Consider the following 19,753-nt stretch of genomic DNA (forward strand, 5'->3'; position numbering starts at 1 on the left):
AACTTCACAATCCTAAAAAAAATGCTCAAGTTAGAGTTCTGTCTACCAAAGTTCCTTTTAGCTTAGTTTTTTTGTTTGGCATAGTAGAATCTGCTAATCCTTTTTTTTTTTGAGACAGAGTCTTGCACTCTTGCCCAGGCTGGAGTGCAGTGGTGCTCGGCTCACTGCAAGCTCCGCCTCCCAGGTTCGTGCCATTCTCCTGCCTCAGCCTCCCAATTAGCTGGGATTACAGGCACCCGCCACCACGCCCTGCTATTTTTTTTGTATTTTTAGCAGAGACAGGGTTTCACCGTGTTAGCCAGGATGGTCTCAATCTCCTGACATTGTGATTTGCCCGCCTCGGCCTCCCAAAGTGCTGGGATTACAGGCGTGAGCCACCGCGCCCAGCCACAATCTGCTAATTCTTATATGGCTGTGCCACGTGTGGTGGCTAAAAGGTGGTTAATGTTCAATTATGTTTTTCTTAGCATTCAAGTTACAATGCATCTCCAAAACAACCCCAGAACTTGAGTCAAGAAAGTGTGCTATAAAGATGCACAACAGTCTCATCCAGAAGAATACCTTTTTTTCTAGGCATTCTGCAAATTTCAGCTGCTTCAGTAGTTTCTTCTGTTTGTTGCTGAACCGATTATCCTGTTCTGCACTTGTTCCCTGCAGGAAGAGAACCACATCTTAACTAAGGGTTCAAAGTTAAATCCTTACTTTTTATCACCTACGACCTTTATAGCCAAAATAGGGTAACCAAGTAAACACAATACCAAACTAGTTTTCATAGATGAGAAATGCATACTCCTTCCCCAATGTAGCTGATACTTGGAAAACTTGACTGGATTTTTAAATTATCAAGTATATGTTCATCATAAGTCAAACCTAAAACAACAGTATACAGCATAAAGCCAACACCTCCTCATATCCAATGTTAGATTTGATTTGTATCCTTTCACACCTTTTCCTATGCTAATGGATATGTAGGGCTTTTCTGTTTAAATGAGAACACATTGAAGTATTTGAAATTTCATTCTTTTTTGAAAGCCAGTTGCATGCTTGCAAAACTACTGTGGCAATGCATAGAAACAGGGTGAAAGGAAAAAAGAACATCCCAGGACTGTGCTGTTAGTCTTCTACAACTTTTAGGAACTTGGAATGAGTGAAGAAGACAGGGTTACCTAAATAAACTCAATTTCAGCAAAGAACCTGGAAAAATGAAAGCTTACAAATACTACCTTAGATCATCGAGTGATCACTAATTATTCTTTTCATTTTGTCATTCCTACTGGCCCAATTAAACACGGAAATAACTGGCTGTGCCACCTGAAATGTACTGATTGGTTCACTGAGTTGGCCACAGTCCCCTGGAAAGCGATCAAAAAAAATTTTGTTTGAGAAGGTAAAAACTGTGCCACTACTTAGCCGTAAGATCGTAAACCAAGTTACCCAGCCTCTCTGAGGATAGTTCCTTCCCTGCTAAAATAGAGGTATAGAAACCTACTCTGCAGGGTTGCTGTGTACATACCAGAAATAACATATGTAAAGTATCTGGCATGTGGAAGAAGTTCATTGAATGGAAAATATAACTTCTATACTACCTGAAATACTTCATCTGGTTGGCAGGGTACTAGATAATGACCCTAAAATATTTTAACTTGGATCTTAAATCCAGTTAACTCTTGTATTTAAGGAATTGTAGGCTGTGTATTAAAAACTCGCCCCTCTCCCAGACCTTTACCAATACCACAAGCAAACTTCATGTTAAAATTTGCTCATCAATCACCTTACTCTTTTATTTGGACTCCTTTCCACAGAAAATATTTTGACAAAAGTCAGAAAAGGCTTTCACTTGTTTCAAAATACTACTTGCACTGCAGAAAATATTGAATATTTACTACAAAACACTTTGATGGAAATTACAAAATGGACAGTTCATAAGCAGTTTGCAAATTCGATACGCTAATCTGAAACTATCATTCCAAAATAAGTATCTTACTGTTTGCCTAAGAACAGCTGGTTGTTCTTAGGTCAAATACTTGGGGGATAACATTCTAACATGACGAAAAACTCGTTGGCATATTTAAAGCCAATTAAAGAAGGATTTCAATGTCCAATTCGGAGTGTCCAAAGATATTTTTACTAAAGTTCTGGCCCTCCCCCCTTCCAATTTTTCCTTTGAAAACACACAAACTGCAAATTACATGCTCTAAAGAGAAGAGCTAACGTGTATTTCAGAAAACGGATATATTGGCTTAGATCAACTAGTTTCTATACGGTTTCATTCTGCATTAACAGTTTGCAAGCCCTGAGAAACCAATGGTGCTCAACTCTAGTCCTGTGTCCCTTCTAGATCTTGATCTAGTGCTAATTTCCTACAGGAGGGGACTATGGGACACACAGGCTCCAGCACGAGCCTGATAAAGTGTGGGCCCCGAGAACCAACTACGACGGAGTAACTTCCCTGCCTGCAGGCGATGGGCAGACGACGCTGGCAGAGCCTAGGTAAGAGTCACCTTTCACCAGCGGACTCCAAGAGTAAAACACGATGGTGGCGGGTGGTGAGGGATGTGGAGGGCGGGAAGGAATTGAATCACTCCACAACCTGCCTCCATACCCGCGCATAGTTTTCGTTGCACCCTCTACCCTCACAGAACCTTAAATTCACATTGTCCCAACAAGTTATCTACGTCCCCCTCCCTGAAGGGATATCAAATTGGGCGGGAGCTCCCGCGAACCCTGACCTGGCGCCTCCACGAAGGCTTAGGACCTGGAGGGAGGACGTTGGGGGGCGGGGAGGGCGCTTTTTCAAAAAAAGCCGCTGAATGCTGCTTCCTGTCCTCCCTCCCCTAAGGTGCTCTCCCAAGATGTACCCCCAAACCATGTTCTCCCTGCCCTGCCGCCACCAGTGACCTTAGGGCTTTCCTTTGGCCTCCCACTCGGGACTTCCTCCTCCGGCTCCGCTAGGCCCCAGGACCCGGCGGCACGCACGGCGCTCGGCCTGCAGGCCCCGCCAGGCAGGCGGGCAGCGAGGTACCATCCCGGCCCATTCCCGCCGCCATTTTCCGGCCACCGTCGCCGCCGCGTAGGGGGGACCATTCCAGAGGAGGAGACTGCGCAGGGGCGCACCGGTCTCCGCCGCAGCGCGCGGGGGGGGGGGGGTGCGCCGGCTCTAGGAGGAATCCTTAGGATCTCCGAAGCTCCCCTCGCTGGCCACCCTGTGCCAAGCTAAGGTCTCCTACCAGGCCTTACCGAGAAGTCCCTGGCCTCACCCCGGCGCCCGGCGCTTCTACTTACGCGGAAAAATCCCGCGTCCATCTTGCCGCCTCGCTCGGAGATCGCTCCCTATCCCAGGGTACACCGCGCCGCCGCGACGGAGGGCGGGACCGGCGGAGGGAAAGCCGAGCGCCGGGACGCAGCGCGCGTCGTTGCGCCCGCCCCCTCCGGCCGACACGAGGCCGCGCCTGCTCAGTGCGCCGAGAGCCCGCCACGCGTGCGCACGAGCGCCAGCGGGGGCGGGCTTCTGTCAGGCCCTGAACTCCCCGCTAGGTAGTGGAGGAGGCGAAGCTGACGACCGCAGCCAATGGGAGCAAAAGGGAAGGCCGTCGAGTCGCCCCGCCCTGCAAGTCCTTTTGTGGCGCGTGACCATCCTTGTTCGCGCAATGTGACGTGACCCATCCTTCGACCCGTAGTGGAAGAGGCTTGGCGTCCTGGAGTTCCATGAAGCGTTTGAAGAGAAAGGCTGTTACCTCAGAGTGACGCGGGCGAGGCGGCCCGTGCGCCGACGAGAGGCCTGCGGCTTCCCTCTCGTTGTGAAAGTTGTGATTGTGTAGGTTTTACGCGTTTACCAGACGAGAGAGGATTGGCTGTAAAGCGGTCGAGCCTGGCAGCAGACACGAAATCTGCCTTGTAGCCCAGCTTGCTCAGCCTTTGGAGGAAGCTGAAGTGTCCAGTAGATGAGTTTCGGTTTCGGCGGCCCCGTAATCACGCCGCTGGGCAGGACGCCCGCCAGAGAGCCGTGGCCCTCGGGCTCTGCCTCGGGCTCTCCCCAGCCCGGGTCTCGGACTCCGAGAAGCACCAGCTTCCTCCCAGCGCCTCGCCTGGCCGCCCTGGTGCCTCTGCTCTGGCTGCGAGGGCCTTGGGTTGGATGCGCACTGCTAGATTTTCTTATTGTTTTGAAAATTATTGGCGGGGCGCGGTAGCTCACGCCTGTATCCCAGCACTTTGGGAGGCCGAGGCGGGCGGATCACGAGGTCAGGAGATCGAGACCATCCTGGCTAACACGGTGAAACCCCGTCTCTACTAAAAATACAAAAAATTAGCTGGGCGTGGTGGCGGGCGTCTGTAGTCCCAGCTACTCGGGAGGCTGAGGCAGGAGAATGGCATTAACCCGGGAGGTGGAGCTTGCAGTGAGCCGAAATCACGCCACTGCACTCCAGCCTGGGCGACAGAGCGAGACTGTCTCAAAAAAAAAAAAGTTATTTTTATCTAATAAAGCAGAGATGGGGGTCTCGCTCTGTTGCTGGTCTCGAACTCCTGGCCTCCCAAAGTGCAGGGACTTCAGGCCTGAGTCACCGCGCCCGGCCCCACTCTGCCAGCTTTTTCGCAAGCGCTTCTCGCCCTTCTCGCTTCCCTTTCTCGGAGGGAAAGCCGGCGTCCCTTTCTCAGAAAGGCCTCCTCCGGCCATCTTTTGCATCGTTCCCGCCCCCACACACACTCTCGCCTCCCTTTTCTCTTTTTTTCCATGGCACTTAGCCCACCTGAAAGTATGTATGTGTTTGCTCTCGTGGCTGGAGACGCTAGCTGTGTGCTGGCGACATCCCTGCATCTCCAGCTCAGACTTCTCTCCTGACCGTCCCACGTGCCCCAAGTTGAAATCCTGATTCCTTCGCCCTCCATCCACCAAAACCACAAACCACCTGCCCTTCCCAGGGTCTTCCCTGGCTCCCGCTGACCGCAGTGGCTTTCCTTTGGTGTAGGACGCAAGCGTGTGTTACTCTTGACTCCTTTCCTTTACCTCGGCTTTCAAACCATCAAGAAACCCTCCCTGCTGTCATCGTGGTTCAGGGCACCATCGTCTCTTCCCTGAACTGCGCTAACCCCCTAACTGGTCTTCCTGCTTCTACCCTGGCCACTCAGCATCTACTCTAAGTGTAGCCGGCAGGGTAGTTCTGTTAGAAAACCTTAATCAGACACTTTTCTCAAAACCTTACAGCAGCCTCTCATTTTTGTTAGAACAAAAGCCAAAATCCTACCTGATGCACGCTATTTCGTCTTTGATGTAATCTAGAATGCTCCCAGATATCTTTTTTTTTTTTTTTTTTTTTGAGACCGAGTCTCGCTCTGTCGCCCAGGCTGAAGTGCAGTGGCGCGATCTCGGCTCACTACAACCTCTGCCTCCCGGGTTCAAGCGATTCTCCTGCTTCAGCCTCCCTGGCAGCTGGGACTACAGGTGCGCACCACCACGCGTGGCTAATTATTGTATTTTTAGTAGAGATGGGGTTTTGCCATGTTGGCCAGTCTGGTCTCGAACTCCCAACCTTCACTGATCCTCCCGCCTCGGCCTCCCAAACTGCTGGGATTACAGGCATGAGCCACCACGCTGACCTACTCCTGGATATCTACTGGGCAAACTTAAAGTCCCCACTGCCCCCCCGCAGATGGGGTCTTGCTCTGTCTGCCCAGGCTGGAGTGCAGTGGCAGGATCTCGGCTCACTGCAACCTCCACCTCTCAGTTTCAAGGAATTCTCCTGCCTCAGCCTCCCGAGTTGGGAGCTGGGATTACAGACGCTCGCCACCAAGTCCGGCTACTTTTTTTATCTTTAGTGGAGATGGGGTTTCACCATGTTAGCCAGGCTGGTCTGGAACTCCTGACCTCGTGATCCACCTGCCTTGGCCTCCTAAAGTGCTGGGATTATAGGCGTGAGCCACCGTGCCCGGCCTGGGCAAAGTTTTTACTTTAAAGTTTTTACTCGATGGTCACTCACTGAAGCCTAACCTGACTGCCTTGTTGGAAGTTGCTCGGATATCCTCTCTACATCCTGATGCCCGTTACTCTTTTTTTTTTTTTTTTCATAGCTTTTATCACCTAATATGCATTTAACCTGGTTTTTTTTTTTTTTTTTTGAGACAAGGCCTGGCTCTGTCACCCAGGCTGGAGTGCAGTCACGTGATCTTGGCTCACTGCAGCCTCTGCCTCCTGGGTTTAAGCCATCCTCCCACCTCAACCTCTGGAGTAGCTGGGACTACAGGCCCGCACTACCATTCCCAGCTAATTTTTGTATTTTTTGTAGAGATGGGGTTTTGCCATGTTGCCCAGGCTGGTCTCGAACTCATGAGCTCAAGGGATACCTGCCTTGGCCTCCCAAAGTGCTGGGATTACAGGTGTGAGCCACTGCGCCCGGCCGTTTAACCTGTTTTTAATGTTTGTTTATTGTCTGTTCCCCACACTAGAATGTAAGTGCCCTAAAGTCAGGGCTTACTGTTTTGTTCATTCATGTGTCACTAGAAAAGTGACACATGGCATGGGTTCAATAAACATTTGTTCAGTGAATGAAGGCTTTGTCAGACGGCCAAAGACAGGGAAGTGACAGGCCTCCACAGAACAAGCCACTTGACCAGATGGGAACTATGAAATCACAACACCCCACATCTCCCTGACTATTCTCTATGGTTCTGATTAGTCATTCTGTTTTAGGCTTCCTTCACTGTCTCTGTCTGTTTGCTGTCAATCCTATAAATGTTGTTTTTTCTGGTAGTTCTGTCATTGACTATTTTTTCCCTCAACAAAGGTGCCCTCTCTGACCTCTCGGTTTTGATTACCTTTCATATTTCAAACCTGTGTATCTCAGGCACAGGCCTGCTCCAGACCTATATTTTCAACTTCCTGCTCACCTATTCACTTGGATGTCCCATAGGCACCTCACACTCAACATACCCTAAACTGAATTCATCTTCATCCACTTGCCTTCAACCTTCTGGTTTCCCATTCTCAATGAATGAGCCCACCTTTCTTTCTATCATGATTCTTCTCTCTTCCTCACACTCTACAACCAACTCTTGCCTTTTCACCTCTCTTAATAGCTTATGCCTCCCTCTCCTCATCCGTTACTTCTAAGTTGCAGCCACAATAAACTACAGATGCTTGTCTGATTATGAACAGATTTAGGTTTCGAATGGCAATTTATTTGTCTATATATTGGTAAGCCTAAAATGACTAAGAGATGATTCAAATGGCACCTCTTCATCAAGCCTTTTCTGAACAACCTTCCAAAAAGGACACCCTCAATCCCCTCACTCTGTCTTACCTTTTTCTTTCTTTCTTTTCTTTTGGAGAGAGGGTCACTCTAACCCAAGCTGGAGTGCAGTGATGCAATCACAGCTCATTGCAGCCTCCTTAATTTCCCCAGCTCAAGCAATCTTCCTGCTTCAGCACCCCGAGTAGCTGGGACTACAGGTGTGTGCCACCACACCCAGCTAATTTTTAAATTATTTTTTAGAGACGGGGGCTTTATTGTATTGCCCAGGCTGGTCATAAACTCCTGGGCTCAAGTGAGCCTTCCACCTCAGCCTCCGAAAGTGCTGGGGTTACAGTCGTGAGCCACCATGCCTGGCCTATTTTTCTTTTCTTTCTTTTCTTTTTTTTTGGAGACAGGATCTCACTGCGTCACCCAGGCTGGAGTGCATTGGTGTGATCTTGGCGCATTGGTGTGATGTTGGCTCACTGCAGCCTCCACTTTCTGGGCTCAAGTGATGCTGCCACCTTAGCCTTCTGAATAGCTGGGACTACAGGCTCACACCACCACGCCTAGTTAATTTTTGTATTTTTTTCTTTTCTTTTCGAGATGAAGCTTCGCCGTGTTGCCCAGGCTGGTCTCAAAATCCTGAGCTCAAGCAATCTACCTGCCTCATCCTCCCAAAATGCTGGGATTACAAGCACGCACCACTATGCCCAGTCCCATTTTTTATTTATTTATTTTTTTTTTTTTTTTGAGACAGAGTCTTGCCATCTCCCAGGCTGGAGTGCAGTGGCCCGATCTCGGCTCACTGCAACCTCCGCCTCCCAGGTACAAGCGATTCTCCTACCTCAGCCTCCTGAGTAGCTGGGACTACAGGCATGCACCACCACGCCTGGCTAATTTTTTGTATTTTTAGTAGAGACAGGGTATCACCGTGTTAGCCAGGATGGTCTTGATCTCCTGACCTCGTGATCTACCCGCCTCAGGCTCTCAAAAAGTGCTGGGATTACAGGCATGAGCCACCGTGCCCAGCCCCTTATTTTTTTTTAAATAACACTTAACATTTCCTGGGATTATTATCTATTTTGTTTATATGTTTACTATCTTCTTCCTTTTTTTTTTAAATAAAAAAGCTCTATGTGGGTGTGGATTTGCCCATCCTTGGAGCTCAATAAACATTTGTCGAAATGAGTATATGAATGAGAGTCTAAGGCTGGGCATCATGGTTCATGCCTGTAATCCCAGGACTTTGGGAGGCCAAGGCGGGAGGATTGCTCCAGGCCAAGGGTTTGAGACCAGCCTGGACAACATAGTGAGATACCCCCAACCCCACTGCCCCACCTCTATTTTTAAAAAAGAGTCTAAGACTCAATTTCCAAAAGTATTTCTATCAATGAGTGTCTGTTGGTTAAAATGTTGCAACCACTGATTCTATCAGTAAGAGTCTATACTGGAAAATCTGCTGAGGCCGATGACCTGCCTACCTGATGATCCCTGCAGATGCAGTGGATAACTACTTGGCAGTGAAAGTTTTTGCAGACACCACCTGTTGCTCACTTTGATGCTGGGCAGATCAAAATAGGTGTTGGCTGGGCACGGTGGCTCACGCCTGTAATCCCAGCACTTTGGGAGGCTGGGGCGGGTGGATCATTTGAGGTCAGGAGTTCAAGACCAGCCTGGCCAACATGGTGAAACCCCGTCTGTACTAAAAAATACAAAAATTAGTCGGGCAGTAGTGGCACACGCCTGTAATCCCAGCTACTTGGGAGGCTGAGGCGGGAGAATCTCTAGAGCCTGGAAGTGGGAGGTTACGGTGAGCCAAGATCGCGACACTGTACTCCAGTCTGGGCGACAGATTGAGACCCTGTCTCAAAAAACAAAAACAAAAAAACAAACAACCAAAATAGGTCTTAATGCCGAGAAGCCACTCCTAGTGAACCTACCATGGCTCTTTTGCTGGGTCTGCTCTTTGAATCCTCAAACTCTGAGCCTCAGAAAACTAATAGGCATCCAACCTTGGTGCCGATCGTCGAGGCACAGACTCAGATTTTTCCATTTCATCAACAGCTTTTCCTCATTGCTTGGTGATTGATGTTGATGGTTTAGGAGTTTCATCTGTTGCTTGTTCCCTGTGTTCTTCAGAATCCCTCCTACCGAACATTTATTCCATAGGCTGGGGCAGGTTTTATAATTTTCTTATTTTTGTTATCATCTTCACTTTTGTTTCCATCGTTTGCCTCTTCCTTCCAAGTCTGCTTTTGTGTTTCCTGGATACAACAGGATTAACAGTCTTCCTAAAGTACTTCAAAAATGTGTAAAAAATGTATAAGCGTAAATTTACCAAGGAAGCTGTGGAATCCAACCAATAGCTCAGATGAAAATGACTGAAGAATAGAAACAGATGCATTTGCTCCAGGAGATATTTTTAAGCACATTAGTGAGTATATTATCTATTGCCGCATAACAAATTACTCCCCACATTTAGCAACTTAGAACAATAAACATTTGTTATCTCTCATTGTTGCTATGCATCAGGAATCTGGGGAGGCTAAGTTGGGTGATACTGGCTCAGGGTTTCTCAAGAGTATATAGTCAAGGTTACAGTCAACTGGGGCTGGAAAATATATTTCCAAGAAGACTCACTTATATAGCTATTGGCTAGAGGCCTCAGTTCCATCCCACAATGATAGGGCATCTTTGGTTTCCATGACATGGCAGCAAATGATCCAAAAGAGAGCAAGACAGAAGCCACAATGTCTTTTGTACCATAACCTCAGAAGTCATGCACAATAGTTTTCATAATATCCTATTGGTTACACAGGTTACCCCCATTAAGTGTTGGAAGGGACTACAGAAGGACATCAATATTATGTCCTTCTGTAGCAGGGGGAGGGTCATCGGGGGTCATCTTGGAGGCTGGCTACCACAGTAAGTGTGTAAGTTGAAACTATTTCAGTGTAGCAGCTTGTATACTTCCAGATCTAGAATGGATGTATTCTTTCTCTCTTTCTCCCCTCAGATCTTTGCACATATTCTGTTCCCTTGGTCTGAAACCACTGTTCCTTTGCCCTCCCCACTTTGCCTTTCTACCCTTTAACCCTTTAACTGGCCAGCTCTGATTCTTCCTTTAGGATTTAGTTTAGATATGACCTCTTCCAGGAAGCATTTCTGCTTAGTAGGGCTCAGTATTTATCATCTGATTATCTTTTAGGGAGTTGCTGAGCCTCCCAAAAACCCTGGGTCTAGACCTTCCAAAACAGGATTCAATTTTTCACCTATGGTCTCATAGCATATTTTCCACTATATTCTAATCATATATATATATATATATATATATACACACACACACACACACACACACACACATATCTCTACTCTGTTCCCTATGTAAGAGGAACTGGAGACAAGGACTTTGTCTCTCTCATCTCTTTTTTCTCAGTACCCAAACCAGAATTTGGCAAATAATATGTTCTAAGTAGACGTGCAACAAAAATGCATCTTGGCCAAAATACAGAATGGTTGAGTGTTTAAAATAGTATTTTGCCAAAGCTGAAGATTTACATCGTACAATAAACTTTTGAGATAAAAGAGTAAACTTTTGTTTTTTTGAGATGATGTTTCATTCTTGTTGCCCAGGCTGGAGCGCAATATCGATGCTGTATGATTTCTGAATTTCTCTTGGTCTTCTGTATATTTATTTCATGGTCAATAATTGCATGACACTTTTATTTGTTGCTTCTCCATTCTATAAATAATCAGATTCACTGAGGTTAACTATAGGAAGGCCAGAAGTCTCTTGGCAAGAGAAATAAAAGCTTAGTTGAATTTATCATTAATATATAAAGCTGCCAAACTATAAGATTTCTAGTTGGGTTTGCATATACAGATATCAAATAGATGAGACATGGAAGTAGCAATCTGAGATTTCCTGAATCTCACAGTTTTCTAGTCTGATAACAAGAGTCACTAGATGGCGTTCTACTCTCTCAGTATAATGTGCCTCTAATCGGGCAGGACTTGTTCCAAGACTAACTCAACTATCACAAGAGCATGTAGTTTGATTGGTTGTTTTTTACTGAGCCCTTCCTATATGCTTAGCATGGTGTTCTTAGATAGTAAGGGGCACAAAGGAAGTGTAAGTTAGTCCTTGGAGAGTTCATAATATTACCAGAAGAATAACAGCAACAGGCATCAGAGAAAAACGTAACATCTTTGCTTGTCATCCCATGGAAAGACCTCCACAGATGTTATATTCAAGTATTATGTTTGCTTTTTTTTTTTTTTGGAGACAGAGTCTCGCTCTGTCACACAGGCTGGAGTGCAGTGGCGCGATATCAGCTCACTGCAACCTCCGCCTCCCGGGTTCAAGCAATTCTCCTGCCACAGCCTCCCGAGCAAAGCTGGGATTACAGGCATGTGGCATTATGCCAGGCTAATTTTTGTATTTTTATTAGAGATGGGGTTTCACCATGTTGGCCAGGCTGGTCTTGAACTCCTGACCTCAAGTGATATTCCCGTCTTGGCCTCCCAAAGTGCTGGGATTACAGACGTAAGCCACCGTGCCTGGCTGCATTTTTTTTTCTTTTCTTTTTTTTTTTTAGATGGAGTCTCACTCTGTTGCCCAGGCTGGAGTGCAGTGGCATGATCTCGGCTCACTGCAACCTCCGGCTCCCGGGTTCAAGCAGTTCTCTGACTTCAGCCTCCTAAGTAGTTGGGATTACAGGCATGTGCCAACACACTTGGCTAATTTTTTAGTAGAGACGGAGTTTTACCATGTTTGCTAGACTGATCTCGAACTTTTGACCTTAAGTGATCCGCCCGCCTCAGCCTCCCAAAGTGCCGAGATTACAGACGTGAGCCACTGTGCCCGGCCATGTTTGCATATATATATATATATATATATATATATATATTTTAGGTGGAGTCTTGCTCTGTCGCCAGGCTGGAGTGCAGTGGCACGATCTCGGCTCACTGCAACCTCTGCCTCCCAGGTTCAAGCAATTCTCCTGCCTCAGCCTCCCGAGTAGCTGGGACTACAGGCACACGCCAACATGGCTGGCTAATTTTTGTTATTTTTAGTAGAGACGGGGTTTCACCATGTTGGCCAGGATAGTCTCATCTCTCGACCTCGTGATCTGCCCATCTCGGCCTCCCAAAGTGCTGGAATTACAGGTGTGAGCAACTGCGCCCAGCCCATGTTTGCATATTTTTAAAACAAGAGCTGGAAGAATAAGAGCAGCACCCATCAGATGGGAAATGAAGAACCATGGTTGGAATTCCCTGTACCTGTCTATGTTCTCTCTGTATTTAGATGGCAGTACTTTTCTTTTATATGGGATTTCATAATAATAATTACCATTTTGGGGGGGGTCATATTATGTCAGGCTTTGTGTTAATGCTTTAAACACTTTAGCTAATTCAGTCTTCACAATAATATCTAGCAGATTGTTACAGGCCGAATTGTCTCCCCCTCCCAACCCCTGGCCAAATTGTCTCCCCCTCTCAACCCCTGCCCTGTCCCTTCACCATCTCCAAATTCATATTGAGGTCCTAACCTCCAGTACCTTGGAATGTGACTGTATTTGGAGATAGCATCCTTAAAAAGGTAATTAAGTTAGAATGAGACCATTAGGTGGGTCCTTATCCAATATAATTGGAGTCCTTATAAGAAGGGGAAATTGGCTGGGCACAGTGACTCATGCCTGTAATCCCAGCACTTTGGGAGGCTGAGGTGAGCGGATCACTTGAGGTCAGGGGTTTGAGACCAGCCTGGCCAACATGGTGAAACCCCATCTCTACTAAAAACACAAAAATCAGCTGGGCGTAGTGGCAGGTGCCTGTCGTCCCAGCTACTTGGGAGGCTGCGGCAGGAGAATTGTTGAACCTAGGAGGCGGAGGTTGCAGTGAGCCAAGATCGTGCCACTGCACGCCAGCCTGGGTGACAGAGCAAGACCTGTCTCAAAAATAAATAAATAAATAAAGAAGAAGAGGAAATTAAGATACAGACGCGCACACAGAGGGAAGACCAAATGAAGACATAAGGAGCAGACGGCCACCTGTAAGCCAAGGAGAGAGGCTTCAGAAGAAAACAACCCTGCTGACACTTGATCTTGGACTTCCAGCCTCCAGAACAGTGATAAAATACACTTCTGTTGCTTAAGCCACCCAGTGTGTGGTACTTTGTTATGGCAGCCCTAGCAAACTAATACATCGGTATTATTCCTGTTTTACAGTTGAATACAGTAAGGTGTGAGAAAAAGTGAGTTGTGTAAAATCACACAGGCAACATACAACAGAACTTACTTTCAGGGTTTGGTCCATCTGCTTAGGGTTGAGACCACATTACCAGTTGCTTGACATTCATGTAGGTGTTAAAGCAAATGGCTGGAGGAGGGAATATAGACAGATCTTATCTTTCTGGTGAATGAGCAAACAAGCCTTTCTTCATCTGGCCAGTGACTGCCTCCCAGCTGGTTCCCAAATCCACAAGGTGAGAGGAAGGGAAAGCCAGTGAGGCCTGTGCCAATTTTCTTCACCTTCAGGCCCAGCAACACTTGTACAGCAGGGTTCATAGTGGTCAGTGATTAAAAATCATCCTTGACTTCATTTAAAAATAATCAACAGCTCTTGTTGCTCTAAGCGGCCTTTGTTTTTTCTCTTTACCTCCCACACCCAAATTCCCTAGCTAGGCAGGGTCCTTAACACATTGTCTTGTAAATGTAGGGCTGGCTAGAGACCATTCAGCATACATGAATTTGAAACAAGACTTCTCTTTTGACCCTGGAGAATTGTAGTCCAGTTACCCATGGGCAATAGATAAAGACCCTTAGGCTGGACAGGTATGAAGATGAAGTCTATGAGTCCATGAATTATTGAAGTCCAAGTTCCAGCCCATGAGGGTTGCTTACATTGCAGGGAGGGTCATCACCCCTTACCAAGTGGACAAATTGCGGCTATTTGCTTATATGTCAAACCTACAACCAGATAAGGGGGGGGTGGTAGAACCAGGATGTGCAGCAATCATATCTAGAATCAACATATTCACTAATATGCATACAGCCAATATGCATATAGCAAGGATGTGAACAGCACCACCCCGATGGAAACTATTCACAGAAAGGAAGCTCCCAACTACAGAAAAGAAGAAGGCTAAGCTTTCATAGCTCCATAACACTGGCTTCCACAACAGGAATGCCTGTTACTCTTCCATTCTGCTAAGTCTCAGGCAGCAGCTGGAAAGAGAGTGAGGAGCTTCTATATGTACAAGGTAACTAATGGACCATCGTAGACACTCACCTAGAGATTAAGATACTGTGGCCTTGGCTGGGCTCAGTGGCTCATATCTGTAATCCCAGCACTTTGGGAGGCCGAGGTGGGTGGCTCACTTGAATCCAGGAGTTTGAGACCAGCCTGGACAACAGGGTGAAACTCTGGCTCTACAAAAAATAAAAGATTAGCTGAGTGTGGTGGCATGTGCCTATATTCCTAGCTGCTCTGGAGGCTGGAGGACCACTTAAGCCCAGGAGTTAGAAGCTGCAGTGAGCAGTGAGCTATGATTTTGCCACTGAACTCCAGCCTGGATTTTTTTTTTTTAAAGAAAAGCTGTTTTAGTGGAAGCTCAAGAGATGGGTTAATGGGTGAAGGAGAGAAATCTTTATAATGCCCTGAGAGGCTGGAGGCTAATCTATATAATAAAGAGAAAAGAGTGTTGGCTGGTCATGGTAGTTCACGCCTGTAATCCCAGCACTTTGGGAGGTAGAGGCGGGCGGATCATATGAGGCCAGGAGTTCAAGACCAGCCTGGGCAATATAGCGAGACCCCATCTCTACTAAAAACACAAAAATTAGCCAGAATGGTGGCGCATGCCTGTAATCCCAGCTACTGGGGAGGCTGAGGCACAAAAATTGCTTGAACCTGGGAGGGAGAGGTTGCAGTCAGTGGCCACTGTGCCACTGTACTCCAGTCTGGATGATAGAGTGAGACCCTGTCTCAAAAAGAAAAAAAAAAGAGGGTTAAAGAGAGAAGAGATTGTTTGGAGAGGGAGAGGCAATAGAGCAGCTACAGGTATCAGGGAACTGAACAGAAGTAGAAAGGATTATTAACTGGGTCCCCTTTGCTGGTTTTTGAAAAATATGATTGGATTTTTGGATTTTTTTTTCACTATTTTTGACTACTGGACTCTTTATTTGAATGTGTGATACTAACATCTGGGCCATAAAGGACCCAAGATTTATTCAGATTATTCAGATACTTAAAACAGAGAAAAATGACTCTTCACTTATTATTATCATTACTACTTTTAGAGACAGGCTCTTGATCTGTCACCCAGGCTGGAGTGCAATGGCACAACTATAGCTCACTGTAACCTCAAACTCCTGGGCTCAAGCTATTCTCCTGCCTCAGCCTCCCGAGTAGCTGGGACTACAGGCATGTGCCAAATGTGCCAACATGCCTGGCTAATTTTTTTTTTTTTTTTTTGGTAAAGATGAGAAGGTCTTGCTATGTTGATCAGGCTGATCTCAAACTCCTGGCCTCGAGCAATCCTTCCACCCATCTACACCTCCCAAAGTGTAGGGATTACAGGCATGAGCCACCACGCCCAGCTGCAGTACATTTTTGGTGGTGATGGTCAGGAGGTTCAGACATCAAGCTTGCCATAAAATTCAAGTTTACTTCTCCTTGATTATAAACCCCTCCCACACCAGCGTGATTCCAGTTCACCTGAAACTCTAAGAATATTCTGCCATCTTGGTAGATGGTCCTCTGTGATTGCTGTGGTTGGTTACTGAAGGCTTTTTTTTTTTTCTCCTGACTGACATTTGTGAATCCAGCCATGTACCAGAGGTTTGTCATAAACCCCTGGCCTATGAGGCCATCTCCCTGGACAAGAGAAGTGTTTTCCGCTGTAACCCACAAAAACTAGGTAGGAAAGGAGAGTAGAGTCATGTTTAGATCTCTTGGGTTATGATGAAAATTGCTTAAGAAAATTGGATTTTAGGCCGGGCACGGTGGCTCACGCCTGTAATCCCAGCACTTTGGGAGGCCGAGGCAGGCGGATCACGAAGTCAGGAGATCGAGACAATCTTGGCTAACACGGTGAAACCCCATCTCTACTAAAAAAATACAAAAAAATTAGCCAGGCATAGTGGTGGGCGCCTGTAGTCCCAGCTACTTGGGAGGCTGAGGCAGGAGAAGGGCGTGAACCCGGGAAGCGGAGCTTGCAGTGAGCGGAGATCGAGCCACTGCCCTCCAGCCTGGGCGACAGAGCAAGACTCCGTCTCAAAAAAAAAAAAAAAAAAAAAAAATTAGATTTTAGACAATTTAGTTATGGGCATGTGTCAGAGTTTTGTTACAATCATGTTACAAGGGAAAAGGATTTTAGTAAGCCAATTAATGAATTTGCTCTCTTAAAGAAAAAGAAAATGAGTACATAATCACTGCTAGAAGAGATAAAGAAAGAAAAAAGGATTGGTTCAAGATTACTAGGCTCTTAACAGAATACTCACAGGTAGCCTCTCAGAAAAAAGTCAGTTGGATAGAAGTTTTTTGTTTTTTGTTTTGTTTTGTTTTGTTTTTTTTGGAGACAGAGTCTCACTCTGTCGCCCAGGCTGGGGTGCAGTGATGTGATCTTAGCTCACTACAATCTCTGCCTCCCGGGTTCAAGAGATTCTCCTGCCTCAGCCTGCTGAGTAGCTGGGACTGCATGCATGCATGCACCACCACGCCCAGCTAATTTTTTTGTATTTTTAGTGGAGGTGGGGTTTTACCATGTTGCCCAGGCTGGTCTCAAACTCCTGGCCTCAAATGACCCACCCAACTCAGCCTCCCAAAGTGCTGGGATTACAGGCATGAGCCACCATGCCTGGCACCCAGAATAAGTCTTAATCGTAGTTCATCAGAAAATAATGTAAACATTTTCTCAAGAATAGTATTTTTTTTTCCTAGAGAAAAACTGGGAATTATATCCTACAAAAACATTTTGCCTCAGATCAGGTTTAGGACAATTTCCCTTTTACCAAGATTAAATGAGTTTATACTTGTAAAATGTTTATCATAGTGCTTGGTACATATACTGTAGAAGTGTTTGAGAAAGGGAGAGAAAGAGAGAGAGGGAAGAAAAGGTACACACGTGGTGGGGCGCAGTGGCTTACGCCTGTAATGCCAGCACTTTGCGAGGCTGAGACGGTCAGATCACTTGAGGTCAGGAGTTTGAGACCAACCTGGCTAAAGTGGTGAAACCCAATCTCTACTAAAAATACAAAAACTAGCTGGGTGTAGTGGCGCATGCCTATAATCCCAGCCACTTGGGAGGCTGGGGCAGGAGAATCGCTTAAACCCGGGAGGTTGCAGTGAGCTGAGAATGTGCCACTGCACTCCAGCCTGGGCAACAGTGCAAGACTCAGTCTAAAAAAAAGAAAAGAAAAGGTATACACAAGAATGCTATAGAAGTGTTTATGAGAGAAAAGAAGGGAAGGAAGAAAGAGAAAGTTCTCAGAGGTCACATTTCTCTCCTAACTCTTGTTAACAAAAACTATTCAAAATTTGGGAATAGAGAAAAATAAATTATTGCATGTCCTCTCAGTGCTTAGGGCCATTGCCTAGCAAGCTCGCTCACAGATTATCCAGTTCTTTATAGGAATGTATTTTTATTTCAGTTACCATTTACCGTTGATTTATTTACATTGAGATACTCTGTAAGGCTAGATTTTAACTTGTAGGAAATTGAGAGCAATGCAAATAATTGTTGTCCAATAAGAATGGAAATGAATTTTGTTTGATAGAAAATTAACCCCAAAGATTTTATTATTTTATTTTTTTGCCTTTTGGACATTAGCCGGTTTTTCATTTTTTAATTTTTTTCCTGATTTTCAGTCTTTTATTCTCTCCATTGGAATGATGTTTATTGATCTGTTTTTAAATTCACTGATTATTTCCTTGGTTGTATTCAACCTGATGTCAATCACATTCAAGACTTTTTTTTTTTTTTTAATTTGAAATAGGGTCTTGCTTTGCCCAGGCTGGAGTGCAGTGGCTCCATCACGGCTCACTGCACCCTCGACCTCCTGGGGTCAAGCAGTTCTCCTGCCTCAGCCTCCCGAGTAACTGGGCCCATGGGCACATGCCACCACACTTGGCTAATTTTTTATATTTTTTGTAGAGATGAGGTCTCACTATGTTGCCAGGTCTGGTCTCACACGCCTGGGCTTAAGTGATTCTCCCACCTCAGCCTCCCAAAGTACTGGGATTACAGGTGTGAGCCACTGCGCCCAACCAACAAAGTAATTTTTGGCTGCGCATGGTGGCTCATGCCTGTAATCCCAGTGCTTTGGGAGACTGAGCGGGGAGGGTTGATTGAGCTCAGGAATTTGAGACCAGCCCGAGCAACATAGCGAGATCCCATCTCTACAAAAAACACAAAAATTAGCTGGGTTTGGTGGCGCATGTCTTGTACTCCCAGCTATTCAGGAGGCTGAGGTGGGAGGATCACTTGAACTGGGAGGTGAAGGTTTCAGTGAGCCAAGATCTCAGCACTGTATTCCAGCCTAGGCACTAGATCGAGACCCTGTCTCAAACAAAACAAAACAAAGCAACAACAAAAAAAGGCCGGGCGCAGTGGCTCACGCTTGTAATCCCAGCACTTTGGGAGGCCAAGGCAGGTGGATCACAAGGTCAGGAGATCGAGACCATCCTGGCTAACACGGTGAAACCCTGTCTCTACTAAAAATACAAAAAAAAAAAAAAAAATTAGCCGGGCGTGGTGGCTGGCGCCTGTAGTACCAGCTACTCGGGAGGCTGAGGCAGGAGAATGGCGTGAACCCAGGAGGCAGAGCTTGCAGTGAGCCGAAATCACACCATTGCACTCCAGCCTGGGTGACAGAGTGAGACAACATCTCAAAAAAAAAAAAAAAAAAAAAAAAGTAAAAGCAGCCAGAGAAAATAGATGCATTACATAAAAGAGAACAATGATAAGAATTACAGTTGATTTCCGATTAGAGGCTAGAAAATAATGGAACTACATCTTTGAAGTGCTGGAAAAACAAAAATCAACCTAAAATTCAATATCCAGTGAAAATATTTTTCAAAAATAAAGGTGAAATATAGATATGTCTGATAAATAAAAGTTGAATGAATTTGTCACCAGCAGACTCTTACCACAGAAATTCTAAAGGAAATTCTATAGGCTGAAAGAAAATGATAGCAGTTGGAAATTTAGAAATACAGGAAAGGCTGGGCACGGTGGCTCACGCCTGTAATCCCAACATTTTGGGTGGCTGAGGCAGGTGGATCGCTTGAGGCCAGGAGTTCGAGACCAGCCTGGCCAACATGGTGAAACCCATCTCTACCAAAAATACAAAAATTAGCTGGGTGTGGTGGCGCGTGTCTGTAATCCCAGCTACTCGGGAGGCTGAGGTAAGAGAATCGCTTGAACCCAGAAGGCAGAAGTTGCAGTGAGCTGAGATCATGCCACTGCACTCCAGCCTGGGTGACAGAATGAGACTCTGACTCAAAAAAAAAAAAAAAAAGAGCCG

The 19,753-nt window shown here is 46.0% G+C and overlaps 1 protein-coding gene across 30 annotated transcripts in view; it reads right to left on the reverse strand.

Annotated features, from left to right (window-relative positions):
• Nucleotides 1-4,470, reverse strand: part of SRRM1 (serine and arginine repetitive matrix 1) — a 31,061-nt gene extending 26,591 nt beyond the window's left edge. For 16 of the 30 annotated variants that reach the window (XM_063601592.1, XM_055096448.2, XM_034958322.3 and 13 more), the window contains exons 1-2: nt 3,283-4,470; nt 562-651 (exon numbers count right to left, since the gene is read on the reverse strand). In XM_063601592.1, coding sequence (XP_063457662.1) covers nt 562-651; nt 3,283-3,303 — 111 coding nt within the window. In that variant the 5' untranslated portion in view covers nt 3,304-4,470. Of the gene's footprint in view, nt 1-561; nt 652-2,898; nt 3,123-3,282 lie in introns of those variants that run through there. The other 14 variants (XM_055096397.2, XM_063601586.1, XM_034958258.3 and 11 more) reach the window with 10 other exon arrangements.
• Between the last annotated feature and the right edge of the window lie 15,283 nt (nt 4,471-19,753).

This window comes from Pan paniscus, chromosome 1, assembly GCF_029289425.2.
Source record: "Pan paniscus chromosome 1, NHGRI_mPanPan1-v2.0_pri, whole genome shotgun sequence".
Lineage (NCBI taxonomy): Eukaryota > Metazoa > Chordata > Mammalia > Primates > Hominidae > Pan > Pan paniscus.